Source organism: Sorex fumeus, unplaced genomic scaffold (genome assembly GCF_029834395.1).
Source record: "Sorex fumeus unplaced genomic scaffold, SorFum_2.1 ptg000122l, whole genome shotgun sequence".
In the NCBI taxonomy this organism is placed as follows: Eukaryota; Metazoa; Chordata; class Mammalia; order Eulipotyphla; family Soricidae; genus Sorex; species Sorex fumeus.
The window spans coordinates 17,093,483-17,120,439 of record NW_026606179.1 but is presented as its reverse complement, the minus strand read 5'-3'; the positions used below and the strand labels follow the sequence as shown (position 1 = coordinate 17,120,439).

At 54.9% G+C, this 26,957-nt stretch overlaps 2 protein-coding genes across 7 annotated transcripts in view; both read left to right on the top strand.

Moving 5' to 3' along the window:
* Positions 1-16,212, top strand: part of HNRNPUL1 (heterogeneous nuclear ribonucleoprotein U like 1) — a 37,984-nt gene extending 21,772 nt beyond the window's left edge. For 4 of the 6 annotated variants that reach the window (XM_056136766.1, XM_056136768.1, XM_056136764.1 and 1 more), the window contains exons 8-15: positions 708-974; positions 2,228-2,350; positions 2,446-2,574; positions 10,878-11,046; positions 11,576-11,857; positions 12,666-12,955; positions 14,334-14,525; positions 14,990-15,892. In XM_056136766.1, the coding sequence (XP_055992741.1) occupies positions 708-974; positions 2,228-2,350; positions 2,446-2,574; positions 10,878-11,046; positions 11,576-11,857; positions 12,666-12,955; positions 14,334-14,525; positions 14,990-15,106 (1,569 nt within the window). In that variant the 3' untranslated portion in view covers positions 15,107-15,892. Of the gene's footprint in view, positions 1-707; positions 975-2,227; positions 2,351-2,445; positions 2,575-10,877; positions 11,047-11,575; positions 11,858-12,665; positions 12,956-14,333; positions 14,526-14,989 lie in introns of all 6 variants that reach the window. The other 2 variants (XM_056136767.1, XM_056136765.1) reach the window with 1 other exon arrangement.
* Positions 16,213-21,358: 5,146 nt separating this feature from the next.
* Positions 21,359-26,105, top strand: CCDC97 (coiled-coil domain containing 97). The gene is made up of 4 exons (XM_056136781.1): positions 21,359-21,856; positions 23,710-23,991; positions 24,226-24,355; positions 25,315-26,105. Exons 1-4 carry the CDS (start codon positions 21,550-21,552, stop codon positions 25,433-25,435), a joined length of 840 nt encoding a protein of 279 aa, XP_055992756.1. The 5' UTR covers positions 21,359-21,549; the 3' UTR covers positions 25,436-26,105.
* The last annotated feature ends 852 nt before the right edge of the window (positions 26,106-26,957 follow it).

Sequence of the window (26,957 nt, the reverse complement as noted above, 5' to 3'; positions counted from 1 at the left end):
GTCTGCCATCCAGAGCACAGTCTTCACCACTGAACTTCTGCTGCTCAGTAGGAAGAAGAGTCAAATGAGTGAATGTGCCTCCTGCCTGGCTTTTTGCCTATACCTAAAATTGCTCAAGACTCTACTTTAGCCAGTCTGGCCCTCTGTTGACCATGGCAATTATGTCCAAATAACATTTTTCTTTATGTATAGGATTTTCTCCTCCCACTACAAATGGCATGTTTCCGTTTATTATTTAGAACTTAGCCAACCAGTCCGCTCCTCAGGAACTTCTGTGTGAGTGTCCTTGTCTGATTCCCCAACTAGGTCCTGCCTGCACTCCCTCAAGCCAGATCATCACAGCCTGTTGCCCCAGGAAGAGTGGGGAATAGATGGGGAACTAATGATCTGTTTGTAGACTGGACTTAGTATGGGAAGCCTGCCTGACTTATGTGTGTCCTGCCTTAGCCCTGTGGGGCTAAGGGTGGCAGGGTCACCTTTTCCATCATCGTCTTGGGGTAGGCCTAAGACGGAGAACATCCTAAAATCACACTTTACATCCACCAACTTTGGGGCCTTGGCAAGGAATGCTTTGGGTGGTGTGTTCAGTTAGGAAAGAATGCCATTTGATCTGGGGGCTGACTCCGTATCCCTGGCCTATGTCTGTTATTTGCATGGCCCCAGTGCTGTAAGCTGAGCATTGGTACTCCTTTGGCTTTCTCTCCCAGGACTTTGAATGTGGGAATGACGTGGAACTTTCCTTCACCAAGAATGGGAAGTGGATGGGCATTGCCTTCCGAATCCAGAAGGAAGCCTTGGGAGGTCAGGCCCTCTTCCCACATGTCCTGGTGAAGAATTGTGCCGTGGAGTTCAACTTCGGGCAGCGAGCCGAGCCCTACTGTTCCGTCCTCCCAGGCTTCACCTTCATCCAGCACCTTCCTCTGGGTGAGCGGATCCGGGGCACTGTTGGACCAAAGAGCAAGGCCGAGTGTGAGGTGAGTAGGCCTGGGAGGCTGCGTGGGGCACCACCTCTCTGGGCTGGGGTGGTGGCCCCACAGCCAGCTGGGGTCTGAGGAACCTCATGGCCAGGAGCCTCTCCCTCCAGACTCCGCAGAGCTAGACACAGTTGAAAGGCTCTGAGAGTGCCAGGCGGGGGAGGAGCAGTGGGGCCTGGGTTAAGAAAGAGTCGGGGGCGGGGGCTCAGGACAGAGACTGAATCCTGGAGCCCTTCCAAAAGAAATGGCTGCACTGCGTCTTCATGCACTCAGAACCCAGGCACAGGTGCTTCCTGTCAAGTGTGCTCTTGAAGGAGGTTGTACAGGGCCGCCCTCCACGCCACAGCGCTCTGTCAGTAGCAGGAACAGTCTGTGATGGAATATATGTTAATTATTTTGGAAAATTTAGAATTTCCCTGTGTTTTGTCCTTGGCGAGGTATCTTCTTTATGTCAACCACATTGGTATTTAAGATCTTACCATATGAATGTTTGCAGTCTTGCCTTTTTCACTCAACATTATTTTGTAGGTTTTTCCCTACCACCTGAACACTTCAAATTTTGTTTTGTGATTTAATATCTTGGCTTTGTGCTGGATAGTCACTGCTTGTAGTGCAAGGGCTCAAATCTGGACGTCCTTCTGCCCAGCATGCACTTGGCCGTTGGAGCATCTCCAGCCCCACTCTTTTTTTTTTCCCTGGTTTTTGGGTCACATCCAGTGGTACTTAGAAATCAGGTGGTACTCAGGAGATCATATGCGGCGCCAGGGAGTCAAGCCACGGTATTTCTCTGCTATTTCTCCACCCCCACCAAACTTAGAAATGACTATTCCTCTTGTGTTGAGCTTTCATTACATTGCATCTAGTGTTTGCCAGGTGAGATGAGATATATGTCCTTAGAAGCCTCCATCTTTTCTCATACGCAGGACAGTTCTCCCAGTTCTTATGTCCACTCTGGACCAGCACCAGTGTACAACTTTTCCTGGGCCTTTCCCTGGTGACAGTCATAGAACCGTGCCAAACAACTGGAAATGCTTATGATAGTAATAGTGCTTGATTTCCTCTTCCGCTGTAAGTGAATGAAGAGAGTGACAAGTCTCAGTGTTTTGATTCCAGCTGCAGCACCAAGATAGCTGCTGTTAGGGCTTTATTTCCCAGAGGTGGCCCATGGGGTCTTACTCACACTCATGGTCACCAGCAAGTCCAAGTGGCACCAACCTGCCATCCTATATACCGCCTTCATCTTGTTCTCACAGATTCTAATGATGGTGGGCCTGCCTGCTGCTGGCAAGACCACGTGGGCCATCAAGCATGCAGCTTCCAACCCTTCCAAGAAGTATAACATCCTGGGTACCAATGCCATTATGGATAAGATGCGGGTAAGGGTGGCCTTTGGCTTCTTAGCCATCTTCCCCACCCCACCCCAGTGTTTCCCTGTGAGGACTATCTACCTCTCACCAATTTTCCTTCACAGGTAATGGGTCTACGACGACAGCGGAACTACGCTGGCCGCTGGGACGTTCTAATCCAGCAGGCCACTCAGTGCCTCAACCGCCTCATCCAGATTGCTGCCCGCAAGAAACGCAACTATATCCTCGATCAGGTACTTCTGCCCTTCTAAGAGAGCAGGGACCATTTTTTCCCCCCTACGGGGGGTGGGGGGAGGGGGCACTTATGCCCAGCAGCATCAGGGACTATTCTTGGTCGTGTTCATGGGACCATCATGGTGTCAGGAATTTGAACTGGTGTCACCACACCTAGCTCTCAGTTCTTCGATTCTTTCCACCATAATTCTCCCAGCCTGTCATGGAGTCTGGGGGCTGTAATCCAGGTATAGTCCTGGTGTATCAGCAACCCAAGGCTATCTAAGAGCATGGACTTTTAAGCCAGACAGACCAGGGCTTGAATGCAGCTCTTCCACTTCCTTTCTGTGTGCCTGTGATTAGCTGACTTCAGCCCTGTGCCTCGGTCCACCCATGTTCTAACTTATGGCCTGCATAAGGTAACTGTTGTTGGCTACAGAATAGGTAGGTTCTGACTTCCCAGCAACGTGCCTTTTTTTTTTTTTTTGCTTTTTTTGGGTCACACCCGGCGATGCTCAGAGGTTACTCCTGGCTCATGCACTCAGGAATTGCTCCTGGCGGTTCTCCTGGCGGTTCTCGGAGGACCATATGGGATGCTGGGAATTGAACCTGTGTCACCCATGTTGGCCGCGTGCAAGGCAAACTCCCTACCCGCTGTGCTGTCACTCCAGCCCCCAGCAGCGTGTCTTTGAGTTCATATTTAAGTCACATTTTCTAAATGCTTTTCAGTTCCGACAGTGGGGTTCTTAACATCAGGTGACCTGGAAACCATGGACATTCCTGAGGTTCTCAAGTCAGCAAAATTTTGTGTGCAGGTCCAGATAGTTCCTTTGATTAAATACAAGGACAGTTTATAGGATACAAAGATAGAGCTCGATTTGCTCGAGTGGGCCCAGTAACGTCTCCATTGGAGATTTTGTTGTTACTGTGTTTGGCATATCGAATACATCACGGGTGGCTTGCCAGGCTCTGCCGTGCCGGCGAGATACTCTCGGTAGCTTGCCGGGCTCTCCGAGAGGGGTGGAGGAATCGAACTCGGGTCGGCCATGTTGGCTGCATGCAAGGCAAACGCCCTACCACTTTGCTATCGCTCCAACCCCAGGACACAAAGATCATCCGTGGTATTTTGGTAGTTCAGAAGTGATCCAAACATGGTTAAGGATTCCTCCATCAGACTGAGTGCACATTTGCGGTCTGTGGAGGTATCGTGGGGAATATTGGAACCAGAGACTCAAGTAGCAGATCCTTATTTGGAGCCTAAAAAAGTCTGTTCCTTGGCCTTGCATTTATGCTTTCTTTAAAAACTAAGTATGGAAATGTCTAGTTGCATGCGGAGGGCTCAGTTTAGTGTGAGTTCAGAAGGGTCCTCATTCAGGGCGGAAGGGTGCTGGTGGTGGTTGGATTTTGAGAATGATGATTGGAATCTCAAAAGGGAAAGACAGAATCCCCGCTCGACTAGACTGCATCCGCGTGACCTCCTGAAGCAAGATGGTTGGGGTGTCAGTCTTATAAGAAGCAGGTTACCTAGTGAAGTGATACTTCAGATCTACTATGTGAGACACAAACCCATAGTAGGAAGTTGGCTCTTTTGTTGTTTGTTTGTTTGTATGTTTTTTGGCTTTTTGGGTCATACCCAGTGATGCTCAGGGGTTACTCCTGGCTCTGCACTCAGGAATTACTTCTGGCTCTGCACGGGGACCATATGGGGTGCCGGGGGTTGAAGTTGGTTCTTAAAGACAAAAGATGCAGACCCAAGATGAAAGCCAATGGAGAGGTCTGACAGCCCAGGCAGAACCACGTGGGGACCAAACTGGGGGCAGGGTGAACATCACCAGCTTTATTCAACCAGTGAAATAGCTGGGTCTGTTCCTGCTTTACCTCTCTGTTGACAGGTGTCACATCTTTGCCAGAAGTAGATTCTCAGGGTCAAAGGAGGCTTAGAGTGCATGGCCTCTGGCTCTTGCTTTTCTCCACCTGTGCCGTCCCAGAGCCTCAGTCCATTCCACTGTCACACAGACCAGGCCAGTTCTCCTCTACGCAGGCCTTTTTTTTTTTTTTTAAATCATGGTGAGATACATAGTTACAAAGTTGTTCAAGATTGGGTTTCAGTCATACAATGGTCAAACACCTGTCCCTTCATCCCTTAGCCAGTGTATCTTTCCTACCACCAGTGTCCCCAGTTTTACTCCACCCCCTTTAGCTTGCCTCTATGGCAGGCACTTCTCCCCCGCTACCCCCCCCCCCCCTTTGGACATATGGTTTGCAATAGGTACTAAAAGGTTATCATGTCTATCCCTTTCCCTCCTTTCAGCAGAATGATCATTTCCAACTATCATTGTCATAGTGGTCCTTCTCTATCCTAACTGGCCCCCCTACTTGAATTCTGTTCCTTGAGAATCAAGTTGCGGGGCTAGAGTGATAGCACAGCGGATAGGGTGTTTGCCTTGCACGCAGCCTGACCCGGATTCATTCGCAGCATCCCATATGGTCCCCCGAGCACGGCCAGGAGTAATTCCTGAGTGCATGAACCAGGAGTAACCCCTGTGCATCTCCAGGTGTGACCCAAAAAGAAAAAAAAACAGAGAATCAAGTTGCATTTCCTCCTGGAAGAGTGACTGTAGGGACTGGAGTGGGGAAACCGGGCCTCCTCCAGGACTCTAGCTGTGAGCAGCCTGGGTTTCTACCCTTGCTTCTTTGACACCACATACCAGGGTCCTGAGAAGTCTCAGTCTTGTTTCTTGGTCATGTCACTAGGGGCTGGGAGTTCCCAAGGCGCCAGGACACATAGGCAGCCCCTTTTTCTAAAGTCCAGTTCTTGAAGCTGGGTGGGATTGGGAAAAGCAGGTCCCAGGGACCTGCAGCTACAAGGCCGGTTCCCAGCTTATGTGCTGGTCTCCCGGCAACAGCCACCAGCAGCTCCCAGTGGCCACAGCAGTGCTGGGCCAGCTCAGGAGCTCTGATCTCAGTGTTTGCTGTGGCAACAGCTACCGACAGCGAACTCCCTTTTCCTCAGGAAAGCCAAGTGTTTGCATTTCTGTGGGTTTACGTGCTTTCCTTTTGCCATGCAGAGCAGTAAGGGGAGGCAGGGAGTCTTGGAAACCCTTGGGAAATGGTTTCTTAGCACCTGATTTTTGGGGTCTGAGGAGTCACCTGAGTTCGGTGTTTCCCACCCACCTCTGGGAATTAGCCCTGCTGGCTGTGTGGTATCTCCTCTGTCCCCTCTACAGGACATTGACAGGTCTGTCCCATAGCAGTCTCCACAGCTGTTCAGCCCTATTCTCAGGGGTTAGAGGTGTCAAGGTGGAATTGCTTCTTGTGGGAAAACAGTGCAAGGGGCTTGTTCCCTAATATGGTCCCCATTCACCCCACTGTGGCTTTAGTGCCAGGAGAAAGTCTCGTCAGGCACCAGATGTACCAGTTCTAGCTTTGTACGGCTGAAGGTGCCTTCAGCTGGACTGAGATTTGGGTCCAGGGAGAGAAGTGGGAAGAGAGCCTGAATCTCCTCTAACCCAATGGGCCTTTGGAACCTTGTTGTGGCCAAGGGCTCCAGACACTGTTAAAGACCCAGATCATAACTTGCAGATGCCCACCACAGAGCCTTTCCCTTGCAGTTTTTCCTCTGTGCATGTGTGCGTGTGCGTGTGCGCTCATTCATCCTCTGCATGCTTGGTTTATAACCATGGCCCACCAGTTCCCATTCTGTTTTTTTCTGGGGTGGAGCACATCCAGCAGAGTTCAGGGGTTACTTCTGGCTCTGCGTTTGGGGCTGTATGAGATGCCAGAAAGTGAACCCAGATTAGTCACATGGTCCTCCCTGCTGGAGGATCACTTGTTCCTCAGTCTTTTTTTCAGACTTTTCTTGGTCATTTCTAGTGGGACTTCTTCCCTGGTACCGTGTCAGTGCTGTTGGTCATATTTTCAGGCCTGTCTAGTGGATATTGACTCTTTCCCTGATCCCTTCTATATCCTAGTCATTGTCCCATCTATGAATCCTCACCACGGACCACCTGGGGAGGAGATCCCTGCTCTCAGATGGAGCAGTTTGTGATTCAGATGGCTAAGGCCACACACTGAGCTCTTTGTACCCATCCCACTGTCCCTGCCGCTCTGGTGGATGTTCCAAGAGCTGAACCTCTCTACGGTCTAGGATGGGCTGCTAAAAGGTCCACCCAGGGACCTTTTTGGTGAGAGGAGGAGGTGCTGTTTCTTGAGTTGGTAACCAGTCAGGCCCAGAGTTCACTGACGGCTTCAACTCATTAACTCCTTCAGTCTTCACGGCATGCAGATCCTGTTCAGACTCTCCCTTTTAGGGTTGGAGACGCAATAAATGCACAGCAAATTGAGTTTACGGAGGTGCTGTCTGAAGCTCTGAGCAGAGCTTGCCTGCTCACAGTCACAGGTACCGGTTGGCCGGAGCCAGGCCCGGGACTGCCTGCCTGTCTCTGCAGGGATGGCTCCCGCCCTAGGGGCATCCCTTCTTAGTGTTTCTTTTCAGAGGAAGTGGGGCTAAGGACTTAGAGTGGGTTAATGGCCACACCCAGGCTGGACTCTGGACCCCTGCCACCCTACGCTGCCAGACTGCATATTTAGAACACAGGGATTTCTGTTTCTCTTTGCATGCCCCTTTGTAGACTGTTCTCGCGAGTTCTGCTGCCCTTCTGGGAACCTGGCAGAGCCACGCAGAAGTTATTTGAGGGAAGGAGAGATAGCATAGGAGATAGTGCACCTGATTTGCCTCAGCAGCCTTTCAGGTTCTGGAGCCCTGTTTGTTCAGTGTGGCCCAGAAACCACGGTGGAGTCTGGAGCAGTAGTACAATGGGGAAGGCATTTGCCATGCTCATGCCAACCTGGGTTTGGTCCCTGGTATCCCACATGGTCCCCCCGAGCACCACCAGGAGTAATTCCTGAGCACAGAGCTGGGAGTAACCCCTGAGCATTGCCAGTGGTGACTCAAAAAGCCAAAAGAAGAAACCATTGTGACCCAAGAATGTTGTTTGAGTGCAGGTATTACTCATCACACTAGTTCTGTCGAGTGTCTGGGTTTGGTCATCAAGTGGAAGCCAGGTGTGCGGGTTCCCCCTCAGCAGATGCTGTGTAGTTAATGAATTCAAGTGCACTTTGTGCTGCTTCAGGCAAGGCCTGGAACCCCCAACTTAGATGACCTGGCATGTAGGGGTGCTTAAATGGAAACTGTCGTTATTGCTCCAGACCAGAGATCAAAGAGCACTGCTCTGCTAGCACCGGCTCGCACAGCTGCCCATCATGTAAAGGAAGAGATTGGTAGCAAGACTGCGCAGGGGATTAAGACAGGGTTTGCCTGCTCAGACTCTAGTTGAAGCTTGTGGGTAAGGTTGACTTTCAAGGAAGGACTGATAAAAGAATCGCCGCATCAGGGCAAGAGCAAAAGGACATCAGAGAGAGCACATGGCCATCCCAGCTTTGATCTCCAGCATCCCATATGGTTGGTTTTCCGTGCACCACTGGCTATGGGCCAAAATTTTCTTTAAGACTTAAAAGAATTACAACATTGGACCAGGGATGTGACTCAGTGGGTAAAGCCCATTCCTTACATGTGCCACCCTGAATTAGGTCCCTAGTACCCCCTGCCCTCTTCGTCCACATGAACCATTTATTGATGGACACCACCTACACAGCTGTCAGGAGGTTGGTTAATTATGGCATCTGTCTGAATACTGTGCATGCAGGGCGTCACTGAGTCAATGTAGGGGGGTCACAGTGCAGGGGGTGGGGTGGGGGAATCACTGGCCTGGAAGTGGTTAGAGTTGTAAGTTCTTCATATACTTGCCCCTGAGTTCAATCCCTGAGATAATAGAGAAACAGTAAGACCGGAAGTGTGCATATATATTCTTATTTAAAATGAGCTTTTCTGGAGAGATAGTACAGCAGAAAAATACTTGACTTGTATGCCACCAACCTGGGTTTGGTCCTTGGCACCACATACAATCTCCTGAGCTCCACTAAGAGTGAGCCTTGAGTGTCACAGGTAAAGGTAAAGGCCCTCCGTTGTTCGTCGATTTGCTCGAGCGGGCCCAGTAACGTCTCCATTGGAGACTTTGTTGTTACTGTGTCTGGCATATCTAATACATCACGGGGAGCTTGCCAGGCTCTGCCGTGCGAGCGAGATACTCTTGGTAGCTTGCTGGGCTCTCTGAGAGGGGCGGAAGAATTGAACTCGGGTCGGCCATGTTGGCTGCGTGCAAGGCAAACGCCCTACCGCTGTGCTATCGCTCCAGCGTGCAGCCAGCCTGGCCGAGTGTCACAGGTGTGGCCCAAAAACCAAACATGACCTGTTACAGGAGTCTGGGAAGACAGCTCAAAAGAATGCATGCTGGGGGCTGGAGTGATAGCACAGTGGGTAGGGCATTTGCTTTGCACGCGGCCGACCCGGGTTAAGTTCCCAGCAGCCCATGTGGTCCCCTGAGCACTGCCAGGAGTGATTCCTGAGTGCAAAGCCAGGAGTAACCCCTGTGCATTGCCGGGTGTGACCCAAAAAGCCAAAAAAAAAAAATGCATGCTGGAGCCCTGGGAACCAAGGGCTGCCACATGAGACCTGAGCACCAAAGGTGTGGCCCCAAACAAACAACAGATAACAGTTCTTTTTTCTTTTTCTTTTTTTTCCTTTTTGGGTCACACCCTGCAATGCACAGGGGTTACTCCTGGTTCATGCACTCAGTAATTCTCCTGGTGGTGCTCGGGGGATCATATGGGATGCTGGGAATTGAATCCGGGTCAACCGCATGCAAGGCAAACGCCCTTCCTGTATGCTATTGCTCCAGTTCCGAATTAACTCTTCTTTCTGGCAGGAGTGTTACTCAGGGCTAGAGGGTCTCGCTTGAATGTGTGAGGTGCTGGTGTCAAACCTTAGAACCCCCAGATCCACCTAGCTCCCAGGCTGGATTCCTAGAGGTACCCTGGATGGGCTGGAGCGATAGCACAGCGGGAGGGCATTTACCTTGGATTTGGCCCACCGGGTTCGATTCCTCTGTCCCTCTTGGAGAGCCCAGCAAGCTACCAAGAATATCCTGCCCACACGGCAGAGCCTGGCAAGCTTCCCGTGGCCCGTTACTGGTGCTCACTCAAGCAAATCGATGAACAGTGCTACAGTGCTACCCTGGATGTCTGGCCTATGTGAGACTCTGGGTCAGTCACTGGTACTGTGTGTCCTTCCTAAGCATCCCCTGAAGTGACCTTGAAGACTCCATGGCCTCACAAGATGTGTTCATGATTAACAGTAGGGAGGGAAGAGGGAAGATATCTGGGCCTCATCTGGGAGTGCTCTGGGTATAGTGCTCAGGGATCCATCTGGTGCTGGGGATGAACCCACACCTCCCTGTGTGGAAAGCATGCATAGCCAGCTAGCTCTCTGGCCATTATTTCTATTGATATACTTAATGGGGGTGTTCCCAAGCAGTACTCGAGTGGTTTGACAACCCCACCAGTGATTCTCAGCTGGGCTGGTAGTTCAGCTCAGGGACTTAGGGATATGGTGCTGCTTGGGCCCTGCAGTGCCAAGGATACCAAGGCCACCCTGGAAGTGCTGAGGAACTCCAGGACCACACCCCACAATGCCCAGTGCCCATGGAACTCTCTGAGTCCAACCTGGGTCTGGCTCTCCTGCCTGTATCTGAAGTGTACATCAGATCTGGCTGGCGGCCTGGGGCTGGAATCCATGCAGGCAGGAATTCTGAGTCTCGTCCCCAATACTGCCTGATCCCCTGAGCACTGTGGGAATACACTCTCTCACCCCCAGAGAGAGACGTGTTCACAACTTTGATGCAGATCATCTCTGGCACATGGGACAGGCAGTAATCATATGAAGAATCTCACTCTGAATGTTAGACTTTGTTCTTCTGAACTTTTTACAGATTGAAATAGCAACACCAAGACAAAATGGCATTCAGTAGCCCACCCAGCCCTTAAGAATGCTAGTCGTAGACTGACTGCCACTCTGCTGCTCGGTTCATTAGTTTGTTTCTATTTTTTTGGTAGGTTTTTGGGGTTTTTTGTTTATTTTTGGCTTTTTGGGTCACACCGGCAATGCTCAAGGGTTACTCCTGGCTCTATACTCAGAAATTACCCCTGGACGATGCTTGTGGGAGCATATGGCGTGCCGGGGGTTGAAGCCAGGTCAGCCGCATGCAAGGCACCTTCCCCACTGTACTATTGCTCCAGTCACAAGTTAAACAAAGTTTTCTGTGTAGAAAGCCAGGTGGTATCCTTCCCTCAGTCCCTGGCCTACATAATACCCTACAGAGGAAGAACAACTCAACATCCCCCTCCTGCCTATTGTTTCCTACACTAGACAAATGTTTATGGGTCAGCACAGCGGCGAAAAATGAGACCATTTGAAGGGTTCCAGCGCAAAGCCATTGTAATCTGCCCCACCGACGAGGACCTCAAAGACCGGACAATAAAGCGAACTGATGAAGAAGGGAAGGATGTCCCTGATCACGCAGTCTTAGAAATGAAAGGTAGGGAACAAGATGAGCCAGGGACCCCATATCCGGCCCCAAAGAACAAAGCCCGCCCCCCCCCCCCCCCCCCCGTGCATCCCCCCTTTCCTCCCCCATTCTGTGCCTTCCCTGATTCCTGAGTCTTTCGGTCTTTCTCTTGCTGCTTGGGTACTACTTCCTATGCAGTGTGGAGAAAGCATATGTGTGAGCCGATGTTCAATCTTAAATGCTCGCCTGCCTCTGGCCAGCTCTGGGCAGGCCAACCAAACTGGTCTTCGCTTGTTCCTGTAGACCTACTGCCTAGCTCAGTTCCTGGACTGGAGGCTGGAGGAGTGTTTATGAACTGTGGTTGGTGAGGCTTTGCGAGCTCTTCAAAGAAAAGAAAATTTTGGTAGCCCCTGGCTGCCATCATGGGGCCAGACTCAGGCCCTGTTATTTCTCAGTGTACCAGTCCTGTCCACCATCTAGCCAGCCAGTGTCTGGGTCACTGGGGACCAGGCTTTTGACGATGCTTACCCTCTTACTTCTCTGCTGCCCACCCTCCTAGCCAACTTCACATTACCAGACGTAGGGGACTTCCTGGATGAGGTGCTGTTCATTGAGCTGCAGCGGGAGGAAGCAGACAAGTTGGTGAGGCAGTACAATGAGGAAGGCCGAAAGGCTGGGCCACCCCCAGAAAAGCGCTTTGACAACCGAGGCGCTGGTGGCTTTCGAGGCCGAGGTGGAGGCGGCGGTTTCCAGCGCTACGATAACCGAGGCCCTCCAGGGGGCAATCGCGGAGGCTTCCAGAACCGAGGTGGCAGTGGTGGAGGCGGTAATTACCGAGGAGGTAAGTTTGTACGCTCTCTGCCCTCTCCCCTCCTCTCCCTTTCCTCTTCCCTCCCCTCTCTTCCTCTCCCTCCCTCTCTTCATCCTCTCTCCCCCTCACCCCTACTTCCCTCTTTCCTTCCTCCCACATACACACTTCAAAAAAGGCATCAAGCCAAGTTGGATCGGATATGATACTAGGCAAAAATTCGGGCTGTTTTGGTTTTGGCTAAGATAAATGGAGAAACCAACTTAGCGATGTCCATTGGCCCCAGATTCATCTGGCTGAATCCATTGAGCCAGAGCCCAGGTTTGTCATGCAGTTCTGCTGAGTACTGTATGCTCATGATGTACTGTACTTTCCTGCTTTGACACAGCTGTGGTCCAGCCAGAGAACACCCCTTAGTGACAGTTTAATATGATTCTGGACTTGCTGGGGAAGACTAGAGGTCTAACCTCAGCTGACACCGGGACAGGGGTGGTGTTTGGGGTAGAGAAGAGGCCTCTGGACACTGAGGTCCTGAAGGCTCGGTAGGAGTTGGGCAGGGCAGTGGCCCAGGACTGGCATCTCTTGCCTGCTTGTTCCAGCTAGTGGGATGATAGGGATCGAATGGGCCCTGTTCCCCACCCCATGGGCTCAGAGTCTCAGGGGCCAGTCAGACCTGTCAGGCGATGTGGACCAAGTATTCCAGGGAAGGTGTGTGCATGTGTGCAGGCGGGCAAGGGGCTGACCCCAAGGGCTGCTGGGTTTCTGTGCTGTCCATGTCAGCGCTCCAGCAGTCCCCAAACCCAGACCTGAAGATTGTTAGTCTCTGGTTTCTGCATTGCAGGTTTCAACCGCAGTGGAGGAGGTGGTTACAACCAGAACCGCTGGGGTAACAATAACCGAGATAACAACAACTCCAATAACCGTGGCAGCTACAGTCGGCCACCCCAACAGCAATTGCCACCCCAGCAGCCACCGCCACCACAGCCACCGCCCCAGCAGCCACCACCGCCACCCAGCTACAGCCCTGTGAGGAATCCCCCAGGGGCCAGCAGCTACAGCAAGAACAGTAGCCTCCCAGGCTCAAGCGTCAATACCAGCACCCCCACTGTCAGCAGCTATAGCCCCCCGCAGGTGAGGGTGTTTCACAGCCAATGCTGGCCTTCAACTGAGACAGAGGGGCATCCCTGACCCCTGCCAAGCCCAGAGTGTACCTGCCTGTTCCCCCAACACCCCGGGTTGGCAGGTCATGCGCTGGTTTCTCCAGCAAACATGCTGCTCTTGGGTGTTGCTCATCTCAGTATCCTCTGGCCTGTCCTGGGTCAGAGAGAGCTCAGTGGGCTGGAGCACATGCTTCCCATGCATGAGACCCAGGTACCGCATGATTCCCCCCAGCATTGCCAGGAGTGACACCTGGTGTGTACCCTGAGTACCATTGGGTGTGGCCCCCAAAACCACCTAGCTGAAAACTGACCTCTTTCCCAGACTAGAAGTGGCTTGGACTTGGGCAGCCTGCAGCTCAGCTGCGGTTCAGAAACCAGTCCTGGGAGCAGCTGCAAGAAGATGGCATAGCCCTGCCCTGCTCGCCACACCTGCCCTAGATGTGGGGCACACCGTTGGGTCTTGGGCTTCCGATTTAAATCTTTTGGGGGGGGGGTCACACCCGGCGATGCTCAGGAGTTACTCCTAGCTCTGCACTCAGGAATTACCCCTGGTGGTGTTCAGGGGACCATATGAGATGCTGGGAATTGAACCCGGGTTGCCGCGTACAAGGCAAATGCCCTACCCGCTGTGCTATCACTCCAGCACTCCCCCCTCCCCCCCCCCCCCCCCCCCACACACACACCTTAAATCTTTACCTTTGGACTCGTTTTCATCATAAAAGACAAGAGTTGTCAGTAGACCATTTTTGGGTGCTGTGAAGGCTGAGTGAATAGGTGACAGATAAGGCCTGGACCTGGGAAGGGACAGGACATAGCTGAAGTTGCACTTGTTTTGGTGTATGAGGACCTGGGGCAGGTCCCAACTTTGCCCCGTGGTGGTTCTTAGTTCTGGGGGCCATGCTGAGCATGGGGTGGGCGGGGGACAAGGCCACACCCAGTAGTCCTGGAATGAGCTACCAGGTTCACTCCAGAGTGCTCAATGGCAGTGAGGTGCCTGGGGTCAAACTCAGGTCGACCTCACATGCCACCCTAGCCTCCCAGTCTGTTGCCTCTTAACTATGTCACCTTGACCCAGTGACCTCCCTGGGCTGCCTCTTTCTGAGGATTGTGAATTCCCATCTGGGCCGGACATGGGAAATGATGGCTTCCCTACTCTCAGATCTTCTCAAGCAGCTGCTGTCAGAGGTTAAGTGCCCAGTGGCGGGCCACACAGCCAGCCAGAAGAATTGTTCTGTTGTCATTCATATATGACAGAGCAGAGACTCATATGCCCTGCTCCTCCACCTAGGTAGGCCTTTCCTCCCTGCTGGGAACCGACTAGCTGAGTCCTTTTTCTTTCCCCTTTGCAGCCGAGTTACAGCCAGCCTCCCTACAGCCAGGGTGGCTACAGCCAGGGCTATGCTGCGCCGCCGCCACCGCCCCCACCGCCCCCCACCTACAACTACGGAAGCTATGCAGGCTACAGCCCAGCCCCATACACCCCACCACCACCCCCTGCCGCGCAGACTTACCCTCAGCCCAGCTATAACCAGTATCAGCAGGTAAGTGCCACACTGGGGAGCCAGTGGGGATAGACTAGACCCCCCGCCCCCCACCAAAGGCGTGCATGAGGGGTGTGTTCCCAGGTGAGTCATTTCCCATCCCCACAAAAATGGGGCATCCTCCCAACTCAGGCTGGCACTTGTGTGGGACGGCTTTTTCCTTGAACCTTTGGCAACGGCTGCAGTCGCCTAACCTGGCCCTTGGCAGGCCCTCCAGTTGTCTTCAGCACCATGGCCAGTGCCTGCCCTCTGCATCTGTGATCCGAGCCTCTGACGGGAGATCCAGCCCTGGGTGGGTCATTGGAGAGCTGAACTCTGTTCAGACCACATTGATCGGGCACTTGCCTTCCACCATGCTTTCATTTCCAGTCAGAAGACCCCTCTTTAGGGGAGGGTGGGACTGGCGTGACATGGAATATGGGTCTGAAGTACCTCCGGGTCCTCTTGGGTTTCTGTCTCCCCAGTATGCCCAGCAATGGAACCAGTACTATCAGAACCAGGGCCAGTGGCCACCATACTACGGAAACTACGACTACGGGGGCTATTCCGGGAGCACGCAGGGAGGCACTAGCACGCAGTAGCCAGTGCCCCCTGGGCCCCTGGAGGCCCCCCACCGGCTTTCTCCACCAGCGCCCACCTTGGCCTCCTCGTCTGCCCCCAGCAGGTCCCGTGATGCTGGGGGATGGGGTACCCCAGGGCTGCCTCCCCTCTGAGGGGCTTCTTCCCCACACTAGGCCAGGATTTTTGTCTCTGGCTTCAGACAGACAACAGTGACCTTTCTTTCCCGTTTGACCCCCACCTCCTCTGCCCTTCCTCCTGTTTGAAGACTCCCCTCTCCCTTGGTCATAGGCTGAGGCTGCAGTGGCCCAGGGGAGGACGCCTTCCTGGTCCCTCGGTCCAGCCCTCCCAGCCCCTCAGCTTTCCAGACTCATGCAGTTGGTTGTAAATTCTTCCAAGAGCTGTTTTACTGTCTACTTTTCAGGATTTAAAAAAAAAAAAATCAAAAAAAAAAAAAGCCCACAAGTTTAAAAAGCAAAATGCAGAGGGAGGAAGCAGTGACAGATATATATATTATTTTTTTTTTGGTAATTATGCTTTTTTTTTTAATTTTTAGAATTTGTCCGTTTTTACTGTGGGTTGGCTGTTAATATTTCATCACGATAACCATTTCTTTTCTGAGTTCAGGTGATTGAGGAAAAACCACACCGCCCAAAAAATACACACCAAACCATAGAATCATCTTTAACCGAACTTTTTATACGATGTCTCAGTTTCCCATGACTTTGCACACAAGCTTCTGTGTTGAGTTGACTTGTATCTGCTTTTTGTATTGGAGAGAGTGTGACTATTGAACTTGAAACATTTTATTCCAGGTGTCTTGGTAGTTTCTGGCGGGACTGAGTGGGTGAGAGAGGGGCGAGCCGATGTGGGGGGCCCTTCCCTTCAGAACACAAGTCTCCTGCCACTGCCTTCTCTCCAGCAGTCTGCCAGGCTCAGGCCTCAAAACAAAGCTTTTCTTACAGTGATCTTTGATTCTTTTTACTTGCCCTTGACCCATATGTTTTAACAAGATTTTAACAAGCCGCACTTATTAAGAAATGTGTTCGCCCTGTTTTGTTTTTGTTTCAATAAACGACATGGCACCTCCTAGCAGGGAGAAGAGCAGGGCTGGAGCCCTGAAGTGTTACTGCAGTTGACGTTTTATTGGGATGGGGTCTTTTTAGAGTCATGAGTTACTCGTGGAGCACACGCTGGGGTGTGTGCCAGCCTGGCCCCTTTTTTATTGCTGTGTAGTGATATTCCTGGGGTCCTCGGTTTCAAATCCATCATTGGATTTGAAAGTGGCCCTCTGGCACTTGCCATTGATAGTCCCCTCCGTTCCAGAGCCCTTACGGGGATTCGTGAGTAGAAAACACAGAGGGAGAGGGAAAGGCGAGGTCAGGGCTGGGCTGTGGGAGATCATGACTGTGTGTGACTGCCCACCCATCGTCTTGAGCCAGGGTTAGTGGATACCCAGGGAGTTGCCTTTTCCAGGTAGTTTGTGCTAGATACTTGCTTCGTTTCTCACCTTTTCAGGAGAGCACCCAGACAAGTGGGCAGGACCTGCTCACATGGGCTTGTAGGCCCGTGGTATTAGGCTTGTCAGAGTGCCAATACCAAGTGCCGCAGGGATGAAGCTTAGAGCTTCCTGGAGGAAGGTGGTGGTGCGGATCTCTTTTTCTGCTCTGGGCTCCCCCAGAGGGTAGGATGGGGGAATGGCCAGGGTTGCCTCAGAAAGGCAGCTTATTAAGAAAGCTCCCCGTGAAGTTCACGCATAGTGCAGAGTATAAACTGAGTACTTACTATGCCCACCTTTTTCCCAGTAGATGGCAGAATTGCTTTGGGCCATCTTTAGATTCCAGCGAAAACAGCTGGGGGAGGGGATTGTGTTTCCAAACAGAGTTCAGGGGTGGTCTAGGGACATTATAGTGACCCCAGTGGTCTTTGGGCACCATGTAATGCAAGGAGTTGGATCCAGAGCCTATGCCAGCCCTTTGCTAATTCCTTGCCTGGGGTTGGGGGTGGGGGGAGTTTTGGGATTATCTGTTAATTTTGCTTGGGGCCACACCCAGCAGTACCAGGGGACCATGACCTGTGGGTGACTGAATCCAGAATTCCTGCGTGTTTGTGCTCCAGCCCTCTGAACTATCTCCTGGCTGCCAGGGAATTTGTTTTTGTTTGTGGGCTACACCCCACAGTGCTCAGGGCTTATTCGTGGCTCTTTGCTCAGGGATCATTCCTGTGGGGCATGAAGGACCATATGGCATGCTGAGAAACAAACCCAAGAGTCCTACCTACCATACTATTGCTTCAGCCCATGGAAATTCTTTTAGTAAACGTGAGCCAAAGTAAAAACCTTCCCCCATCTTCCTTCTCTGCAGCCTCGTTTCTCAGGAATGCTGGGTTCCTCGCCTCAGGAGAGGTCTTGCACTCAGGGGCAGTGCCTTCTCACAGAAAGACTCAGAAACGAAAGAAATAGGACTAGTTCTGAAGTCTGATGTGGGGCCTGTGAATGTGAGGAGCCAAGTAGAGAGGTTGGCTCTTGGAGCTTAAAGGAAGCCTCCCCCTTCCCCAAGAGTCTCTTCCCTGAACAGCCAATAGTGCCCTCTGCTGGCTTTCCTGGTAAGGCAGGTTACCCGAAGACTCCCTACTGTTAAGGCAAGCCTGAGATCTTGGCCTTTTAAATGTTAGATCCCTAACCCTCGGAACGCAGATTGTGGTAGTTACCCGCAGATTGTGGTAGTTACCCGTCTGTCTCTCGCACCGCACTGCCCTGCTTCTGCAGGATGAAGGAGCTCCAGCAACTTGCAGGGCTCCGTTTGCCTGACCCCTTGTAATCCCACTGACTCCAACTCTCAGCATTCCTTTGAACTTTAGTAGCTCTTTACAGGGAAGTTGTCTCTTCTGAAATCTTTATAAATGCCTTGAAAAATAAACATGTACAAGGAGTTTTGCATAAGGATTTGTGAAGCTCTCAAGTTCCCCACTCCATGCTTCTGCTGAAGTGACATCCAGAACTCCCCCATGCTTCCTGGCTCCCGGAGTCATTACCTCATTTTGGATCTACCTCTGCCTCCTTCTAATACTCATTTACAGCCATGTTTTAGGGTCCCCACACAGAAAAACACTTGACATTCCAGGCTTGTAGTTCCGCTCCCTGAGCACCAGGTTTTCCAGAGTGCTCATTGGCGATATGTTTGTTGCAGCGTAGTGACATGCCAGCAAGTGATGTCCCATAGAGAAAATCAGGACCACAGTTATCACCCTCAGAGGCCTGGCGGTCATCACCCCGAAATGTTCTCGGGTCTGGACAGTGGTGAATAAGTTTGAAAATGGTTCTTGGGCCAGAGCGATAGCGCAACGGGTAGGGCGCTTGCCTTGCAACGCTGCCGACCTAGCTTCCCATATGGTCTCCCGAGCCTCGCCAAGAGTGATTCCTGAGCGCAGAGCCAGGAGTAATCCCTACAGCATCGCGGGGTGTGACCCAAAAGCAAACCAAAAAGTTTCAAATCCCTCCTGATACTAGTTTCCTAAGAGGGCGGAGGCGGAAGACCATGTTTAACCCTGGTGCCCTATATTTTCCTGATTCCTTTGGCGCGGGGGTGCTCGGGAGACCATATGATGCGGAAGAACCCGCCGCCATCGGCTGACCTAGGTCCTGGCTCCTGAGTGTGGGAGTCAGGCTCCATCGCACAGGAAGGTCCGTTCGGGGCCGGAACTTTAGTTTGAGGCCCGGGGGCGCACCCGGCCCCGGAAGTGTGCGCTACCGGAAGTGAGTGCTGCGGCCGTGGGACCCGGCTTGGCGTGCGGAGCTCGCCGCGGCGGTTGGCGAGTCCTGGAGGCTTGGGATGGACGCTGCGGCGCCCGGCGAAGCCGATGAAGGTGAGGGCACGGCCCCGCGGAGACGGCGAGAGAGTGGGTCCGCCGCGCCGCTGTGGCTTTCGGGAGGGTGCAGGGGAACGCCAGCCCCCGCTTTACCTTTACCCTTCACCCCCTCCCCCGGAAATAGCGCTCGGTGACAGCCCTGCCCCGCGGCGGGGCCCCAGCGCCTCTAACTGACCCTCTCCCTGCACCCCACCGCCGCTCCATCCTTACCCCCCCCCACACACACACACACACCCGCCCCCCTGCTGCTGAGAGGTTGAGGTTGAAGCCGGTCATGGGTGCGGGCGGCCGGCGGGCTGAGCAGCATCCGCTCAGGGGTTGTATCTCTGATTTTTTCCCACAATAAAATTTTAAGCGATTTTTAACCTCCCTAAATCTGCCTCTTGATTCCATGCCGTCTTCCATCAACATTGCATCTGTTGGGGGAGGGGGGGTCTTCCCGTGTTTTAGATTCCTGCAGCCACTGCAGTCTGCCCATTGCCTTCAGAAACTGCTGCAAAGGGGTCCCAATGACCACACCCCGGCATTCAATCAAGTCACCCGCTTCTCTGGGAGGGCTCAGGGCCTTCCCCCCTCTTCACCCATTTCCCCCCCCCACACACACACACCCGTGTTTCTGTCTCCTTCCCATTTCCTAGTTCCTTTTACTCTTTTTCCCTTTTCCCTTTGGCAGGGGCAGAGAAGTGTGTGTGTGTGTGTGTGTAATGCTACACCATCACAGCAGTCTGCTTCTATTCTATGAACCTTCATGTTACTTCTCTCCCTCACTTCGTTTAGGACACCGTCATGCACTCACTCTCCCTCTCTCCAATGACTGCCTTTAGGACACGTTTAGGGCACTCACTCACCCTCCATTTTCTATCCACTCATCCTCCAGCAGGTCTTTTACTTGCTCACTGAGACTTGCTTCTTCACCTTGAATTTTGGTCTTATAACACCCACTATTCCTCTTTCCTGGCAAGTGTCCAGCCATACCTGGCAGCCCTCTTAAACGCCACCTGGGTCATTTCCACCCTACTTGCTGGCCTCCGCGCCTTCCCCCGCTCTTGCTTCACTGTGGGCCAGTGTGGCCGGCCACCACCACAGAGACCTGGGCATCCTGAACATGGAGGGGCACCCCTCCCCAGCCCATTCTCCACCACCCTGCCCTGGCCTGCTCAGCCTTTCCTCTTTTTTTTTTTTTTTTAATATATTTTTTGGGTCGCATCCGGCAATGCACAGGAGTTACTCCTGGCTTTGCACTCAGGAATTACTCCTGGCAGTGCTTAGGGAACTATATGGGATGCTGGGAATCAAACCCAGGTCAGCTGGGTGCAAGGCAAATGCCTCACCTGCTGTACCATTGCTCCAGTCCCTCAGCCTTCTCTTGTCCTAGCCCCCTAAGCGCCACTCTTTAATCTAGCTAAAGCTCCCACCAGGCAGGCTCCATGTTCTTATGGCTCATGTGCCTGCCCTCCTGATCCCAGTGCCAGAGCCGCCTTGTCTCTGAGCCCAGACCCTGGGCTGGGACTATTTGAACTGGTGAGGCTGCTAATGACTTGGCAAACTGGTGGAAAGGCAGAGAGAGAACTGAGTAGGGAATGATAGGGTCACCCCATGTCCCCCCTGCCTGCACCTACCTCTCTGCCCCAGAAATCATGTCTGCCAAGTCTCACCCCAGCTCTCACTGATGTGTCCCTTTGGGGTGAGGCCTTCCCTGACTATCCCAGGTAGAATCACAGTCTCCCCCACCCCACCTTTCTCCCTCTTTAAGTTTCTGCGTAGTTCCTGGAACCAAATCCGCTTACATTCACAGGTGTGGAGGGGGGTGGGCAGGAGGCCCAGGGATGTGGTGCTGCTCAGGATGATGGTCACCTGGGCCATAAGATGAGTTGCTGAGGCCCTCCAGAGCGGCACACAGAGATACTCACGGAACCACATAGGGCCAGAGGTTGGACTCAGCGTGTGTCTAGCAGACACCCTAACAACTGTCCTCAGTCCCTACCCCTTTTTTGTTGTGGTGGGCAGCGGTACCACCCATGATTCTCAGGGGCTATTCTTGGCTCTGTTCAGGGATCCGTCCCGTGGTGCTTGGGGTTCAGTGAGGGCCTGGGAATCGAAGACCGGAGATCCACATGTAAGGCAAGGCCCATTAATTGTGTTTTTTACTTTTTTGGGGGTTTGGGCTACAGCAGGCAGTGCTCGGGACTTACCCCAGACTCACTTGTGATGGGGCTTGGAGAACCATATGGGGTGCTGGGAATCAAATCTGGGCCAGCTGGGTGCAAGACAAGGCACCCTCCCTACTGCAGTCTCTCCAGCTCCATTATTATGTGGTCAGCCTAGGACGTGTTGCATCAGTAGGGCCTAGTGTGGAACCCAGGGTGGAATTAGCACCCACGTACTAAAGACTGCCCCTCTCCCCACAGGCTACCCGGAGGACCGTGCTGAGCACTGGGGGGAGTTGCCTGGGGGGCCTGTCCCTCCGAGACACCAGGACACGGTAGAAGCCGCCAAGAGAGCACCCCTGGCCCTGGACGATGGCAACGATGCTGCTGAGGATGGTGATGATGGTGACTCGGATGCGCCTCCTGGGACTGAGGAGGCGGCCGTGAAGGCCATGCTGCAGGCCGTGGCCGCCAGCCGCCTGCCCGTGTGCAGCCAGCAGCAGGGCGAGCCGGAGCTGACGGAGCGAGAGAAGGTGGCCATCCTGGGCCGGCTGTACCAGGAGAAGCCGCTGGTGTTCCTGGAGCGTTTCCGCACGGGGCTGCGCGAGGAGCACTTGGCCTGCTTTGGCCACCTGCGTGGCGACCACCGGGCCGACTTCTACTGCGCAGAGGTGGCCCGGCAGGGCGCCGCCCGGCCCCGCGCCCTGCATACCCGCCTGCGCAACCGGCGCTACGCGGCGCTGCGCGAGCTTATCCAAGGTGCGGGCCTCGGCGCGGAAGGCGGAGACAGATGGGGCGGGGCCAGGAGGGGAGGTGGGGCGGATGGGCGGACTCATGTGGAGGCTGGGGCCAGGCGGGGCGGCCAGGCGGGGCCCCAGAGCCCAGGAGAGACACTTCCCAGCAGGAAGCTTGGGAGCGGCTGGGGATGTGGCTCTGGAGTAAAGTGGATCGCAAGCACCGCAGAAAAAGTGGGGTGGGAGCTGGAGCGATAGTACAGCAAGTAGGACGTTTGCCTTACACGTGGCCGCCTCGGGTTCGATCCTCAGCATCCCATATAATCCCCTGAGTACCTCCGGGAAAAAAATCCTGAGTGCAGAGCCAGGAGTAACATCTGAGCATCGCCAGATATGAATCAAAAAGGGAAATAAAATGGGGTGGGGGGATTATAGTACACTGGTTAGGGCACATGCCTGACATGTGACCCACCTGATTTCAGTTCTTGGCACCATGTGGTCTTCTGAGCATCTCTGGGGGCAAGTCCTGGAGGCCCCCGGCACCACCAGCTGTGGCCCAGGTTGCCCAGAGTCCTTGCACTAAACTAACAGCCATTCCATGAGACCACCCCCCGACCCCCCCGACCTCCTGAGCTTGGGAGACCAAGGGAAAGGGAGGAGAGGGTTCAGAGTTCTGGAGCACATGTTTTGCATGTGGGACTCCCAAGTTCAATCCCTGGCACCTCGTGATCATCCCCTGGTCAAGAAGTAGGCCCTGAATACTGCCAAACGTGGCTTTAAAAAAAAAAAAATCAGGGCCTAGGGAAAGAAAAAAGGGAGGACAGGGAGAAAAGTCTGGGCTTGGACACAGATAGTTACGCTTCAGATGTGCAGGCCCAGGATACTGAGCTCCGCACTGGGAAAGCTGGATCCATCCTGGCCTCACACCATGCACAGAGACCCCGGCCCAGCAGAAACCAAGGCCAGTTTGTATCCGGCCAAGAGTGCCCAGGCCTTCTTGAACAGACATGGAAAAGACACACACACACAAAAGCAGTACAGCGGACAGGGAGGGTGCTTGCCTTGCACACGGCCAACCAAGGTCCAATCCCTGGCACCACATATGGCCCTGAGTCCTCCAGCACAGAGCTAGATCTGTCAGCACAGAGCCAGGAGTAAGTCCTGAGCACTGCTAGGTATGGCCCAAAACCCATACTTAAAAAGGAAACAGGGCCAGAGCAATAGTACAGCAGATGGGGCTTTTTTGCCTTGCATGCACCTAACTCGGGTTCGATCCCTGGCATTCTATATCGTTCCTCAAGCACCGCCAGGAGTGATTCCTGAGTGCAGAGCCAGGGGTAAGCCCTGAGCATCACCAGGTGTGGCCCTAAAACAACAAAGAAACAGAGGGATGAGGGAGGCTGGAGCAATAGCACAGCAGGTAGGGCATTCGCCTTGCACACGGCCGACCCAGGTTCAACCCCCAGCATCCCGTATGGTCCCCTGAGCACTGCCAGGAGTAATTCCTGAATGCAGAGCCAGAAGTAACCCCTGTGCATCGCCGGGTGTGACCCAAAAAGCAAAAAAAAAAAAAAAAAGAAGAAGAAACAGGAGGGGTGAGGGGAGAAGGGGAAGTGACAGGCTGAGCTGAGGGGAGCAGGAAGGAGATGTTTCTCCCAATGCCAGAAAGGGGATGAGAGGTGGCAGGATGGAGGGCCGGCAGGGCTGGGAGGGGATACTGCAGGGGACTGCACGCTGGCTCCCACGTGGGTAGAAGAGACTGCCTGCAGCAGCCCTGACTCCTTGTCACACAGGGCCCAGGTGCCACCCACAAGGGCACAGAGGAGCCACACAAGGTACTGGATAACCTGCGCCCCCTCACACCCATCTCCTCCTCAGGGGGCGAGTACTTCAGTGATGAGCAGATGCGGTTCCGGGCGCCGCTGCTGTATGAGCAGTACATTGGGCAGTACCTCAGCCCCGAGGAGCTAAACGCCCGTACGCCCGGCCCGACCCGGCCACCCCCACCCGGCTCCCCCGGCTCTACCGCCTGCCCGCTTTCCGACCTGCTGCTCCAGTCCTTTCAGGAGCGAGAGCTGCAGCAGCGCCTGCTCCAGCAGCAGGAGGAGGAGGAGGCCTGCCTGGAGGAGGAGGACGAGGAGGAGGACAGCAATGAGGAAGGTGAGAGCCTGCCAGCAGCCAGGGACCCTGATGTCTGGACTCCCCCAGCTGGACCCCCACCTCCCCTTCCTTCCTGCCTAGCCCCATGCCAGGTCCTGCCATTTCTGCCCCTTGCTGGCGGTCCATCAGCTAGACCACGGCCTCCCCTGTCCACAGCCTCTGGGGCACCGGGCCCTGTGTGTCGTGTCCTCCATGTCCCCCAGTGCCCCCCTCACCTGAGCGTCTCTCCCCCAGACCAAGCAGCCAACAGTGACTCTGAGTCCTGGGTTCCCGACTCGGAGGAGCGGCTGATCCTGCGGGAGGAGTTCACGAGCCGCATGCACCAGCGCTTCCTGGACGGCAAGGATGGGGACTTCGACTACAGGTGCCTGGAGGCCTCTTTGGGGCCCACGGAACAGCTGGGGCTGGGGTGCAGCTGGGTGGGTTGGCCCCAGGTGTGCAGATCAGCTCAGCAGCGCAGCACCCTGTGGGCAAACCTGGAACTGTTTCTTTAGGACAATGGGTGGTGGCCTAAGGGTGCCTCATGCCAGGGCCCCCCCACCCCCCCGCCACCCCCACACTCCAGCTACTTCCCAAGACTCCCATCGTTCTCCGGCCACAGGGGGGCACCACCACGTGGCCAGTGGGCAACTAGAGTAAGCCCTGAGCCCCTGCTTTGGGGAAGGGTGTGGGAGAGGAGGCCATGCTGCCCCACTGGTCCTCAGCATGGGACCCCCAGGAAGCTCATCAGTTGGCATTGCCGTGTTGCGGAGGGCCTGGCATTGGGGATTCTCAGTTGGTACCCCACCAACTGGGGTCACTTGGCTAGAATAGGGGTGTCATGCAGTGGACAGGCCTCCTGAGTGTGGGTCCCTCCCAAGTAGGCAGGACTGTTTGGGAGCCCCCTTCCCCACTCGCTGTGCAGCAGGTGAGCTGCAGTCTGGCCTCTACCCACCAGGGGGCAGCAGCAGCCACGCCCCTGAGGGGCACCTCCAGAAGTTGGGCCCTGGAGGGGGTCCATCTTCCTGGGGTGGGGTGCAGCTTCCAGGATCTCTGGTTTTCAGATCACACCACGGTGCCAGGGGCTTCTTCCAGCTCAGTACTGGGGACTCTGTGGTGCATGGGATCAAATCCAGGCCCCCCACATGCAGAACATGTGCTCGGCCCTTGGGCCCTCGCCCAGCTTTTCCCTGCCCTCTCAACTTTAGAAAACAGCCCTTTGTGAGGGCCCCGAAAGTCCACCACCCCCTGGCATTTGGTTCCCAATCGCTAGCCCGTGACCTTGATCTTGGGGGTGGCAGGCAGCAGGGGCTGGGAACCCCTGACCGCCCCGTCCCCCCGCAGTACGGTGGACGACAACCCCGACTTCGACAACCTGGATATCGTGGCCCGGGACGAAGAGGAGAGGTACTTTGACGAGGAGGAGCCCGAGGATGCACCCAGTCCCGAGCTGGACGGGGACTAACGCCCACCAGGCACTGCTGTGTTGCCGGCCTCTCCATCTGTCTCCTGGTTCCACACTCTGGATCCAGCTCCCCAGCAGCCATGGACAGCGGCCTGATGGCGGGATCACCTGTCCTCCCCTGTGCCCCAGGCTCCGGGCACGGGAGGGGTGCCTAGGACTAGCACCAGGAATCACAGGCTGCCAGCCTGGGGGTGCCATAGGAAGGGGGCCTACCCCCAGCCCCCCTCAGCCGACACCAATTTTCCCTTCCTTCACTTCCTCCGCCTCCCTCCCTCGGCCTCTCCTGTTTACACTCCCCAAAGACGCAGGCTGTTATCATGGGGCCTGAGTCATCCCCACACGCAGCCTTCCCCGGGCGGGCGTCCCTGCCCCCCCCAACCCCCCCGCCAGCCACAGGCCCGCCCCGCCGAGCCCCCTGCCGCCCGCCCGGGCTAATGGGAGCCAGATGGCCGCCTGTGACTCAGCCGCGGCCTGTGGGAACCCCGGCGTCCCGCCTTCCCATGCCCCCACACCCGGCTTCTCCCCCAGGACACACACGGGGCCCAGCTGCCGCGGGGTGACCTGGAGGCCAGGGTCAGGGATACGGGGCCAGGGGACCCCTCACTGCCCCAAGGGAGAGGGGATCCCACACCTCATCTTTGCCCTCTGGGCTGGCCAGAGCGAGAGAAGCCGCTGCCCTCCCCTCCCACCCCCCTACACACACACACACACACACACACACACACACACGGATCGGGACAGACATGTGGCCACAAACCCTAGAACCAGCGCTAGCCTGGCCAGGTGGCCAGTGAGGGGACAGCCAAAACTTCCCAGGCAGGAGGCTAAGGGTGCATCCCAGGCTCGTGGCGGGGGGGGGGGGGGGGAGGAGGGGGCGGCGCAGCTCCGTGCCAGCCCCCACCCCACCCCTCCACCCCCGCGCAGCCTGAATAGGGACAAGAGCCGCTGTCTAGGTGCCTGTGCCCCCGCAGGTCCAGCATGGTCACCGTGCGCCTGTCACTTGGTTATTAAATCCCTTTGTGATACACCTCGCCCAAACTCTGCGTGGTCCGCGAGGGAAGTCGTGGCCCGGAGCAGCCAGTTAGTCAGATGGTGGCCACGAGACAGAGGCGGGGCCTGTCGGGGGACAGTGGGTGAGACACACCCCCGTCCCCACCAGGAGCCGCCGAGGCCCCAAGGTGCCCCCAGTGCTGGGGCTGGGGTGGGCGGAGAGGCTGAGTCAGGGAGTGAGGCCTGCCTGGGGAGGGGGGGCTGGCGGACATCCGGTCCCCACCCCCGTGTCTCCCTTCTGTCCTGGCCGCCAGCCCCCTCGTCTGACACCTCTGTGTGACCTGCCACAGTACCTCAGCCCCCACCGCTTCCGCCCTCCTCCCCCTCCACTCAGCACCTCTGGGCCCCGTCTTGTCCCCTTTCCTTGTCCCACTCTCCTCTCCCCTGTCATTCCCAGTCTGAGCTTATCCCCCGCCTTTCTCGAGAGGCACCGCCCACCAGGCTCCTCCTCCTCCTCCTCCTCCTCCTCCTC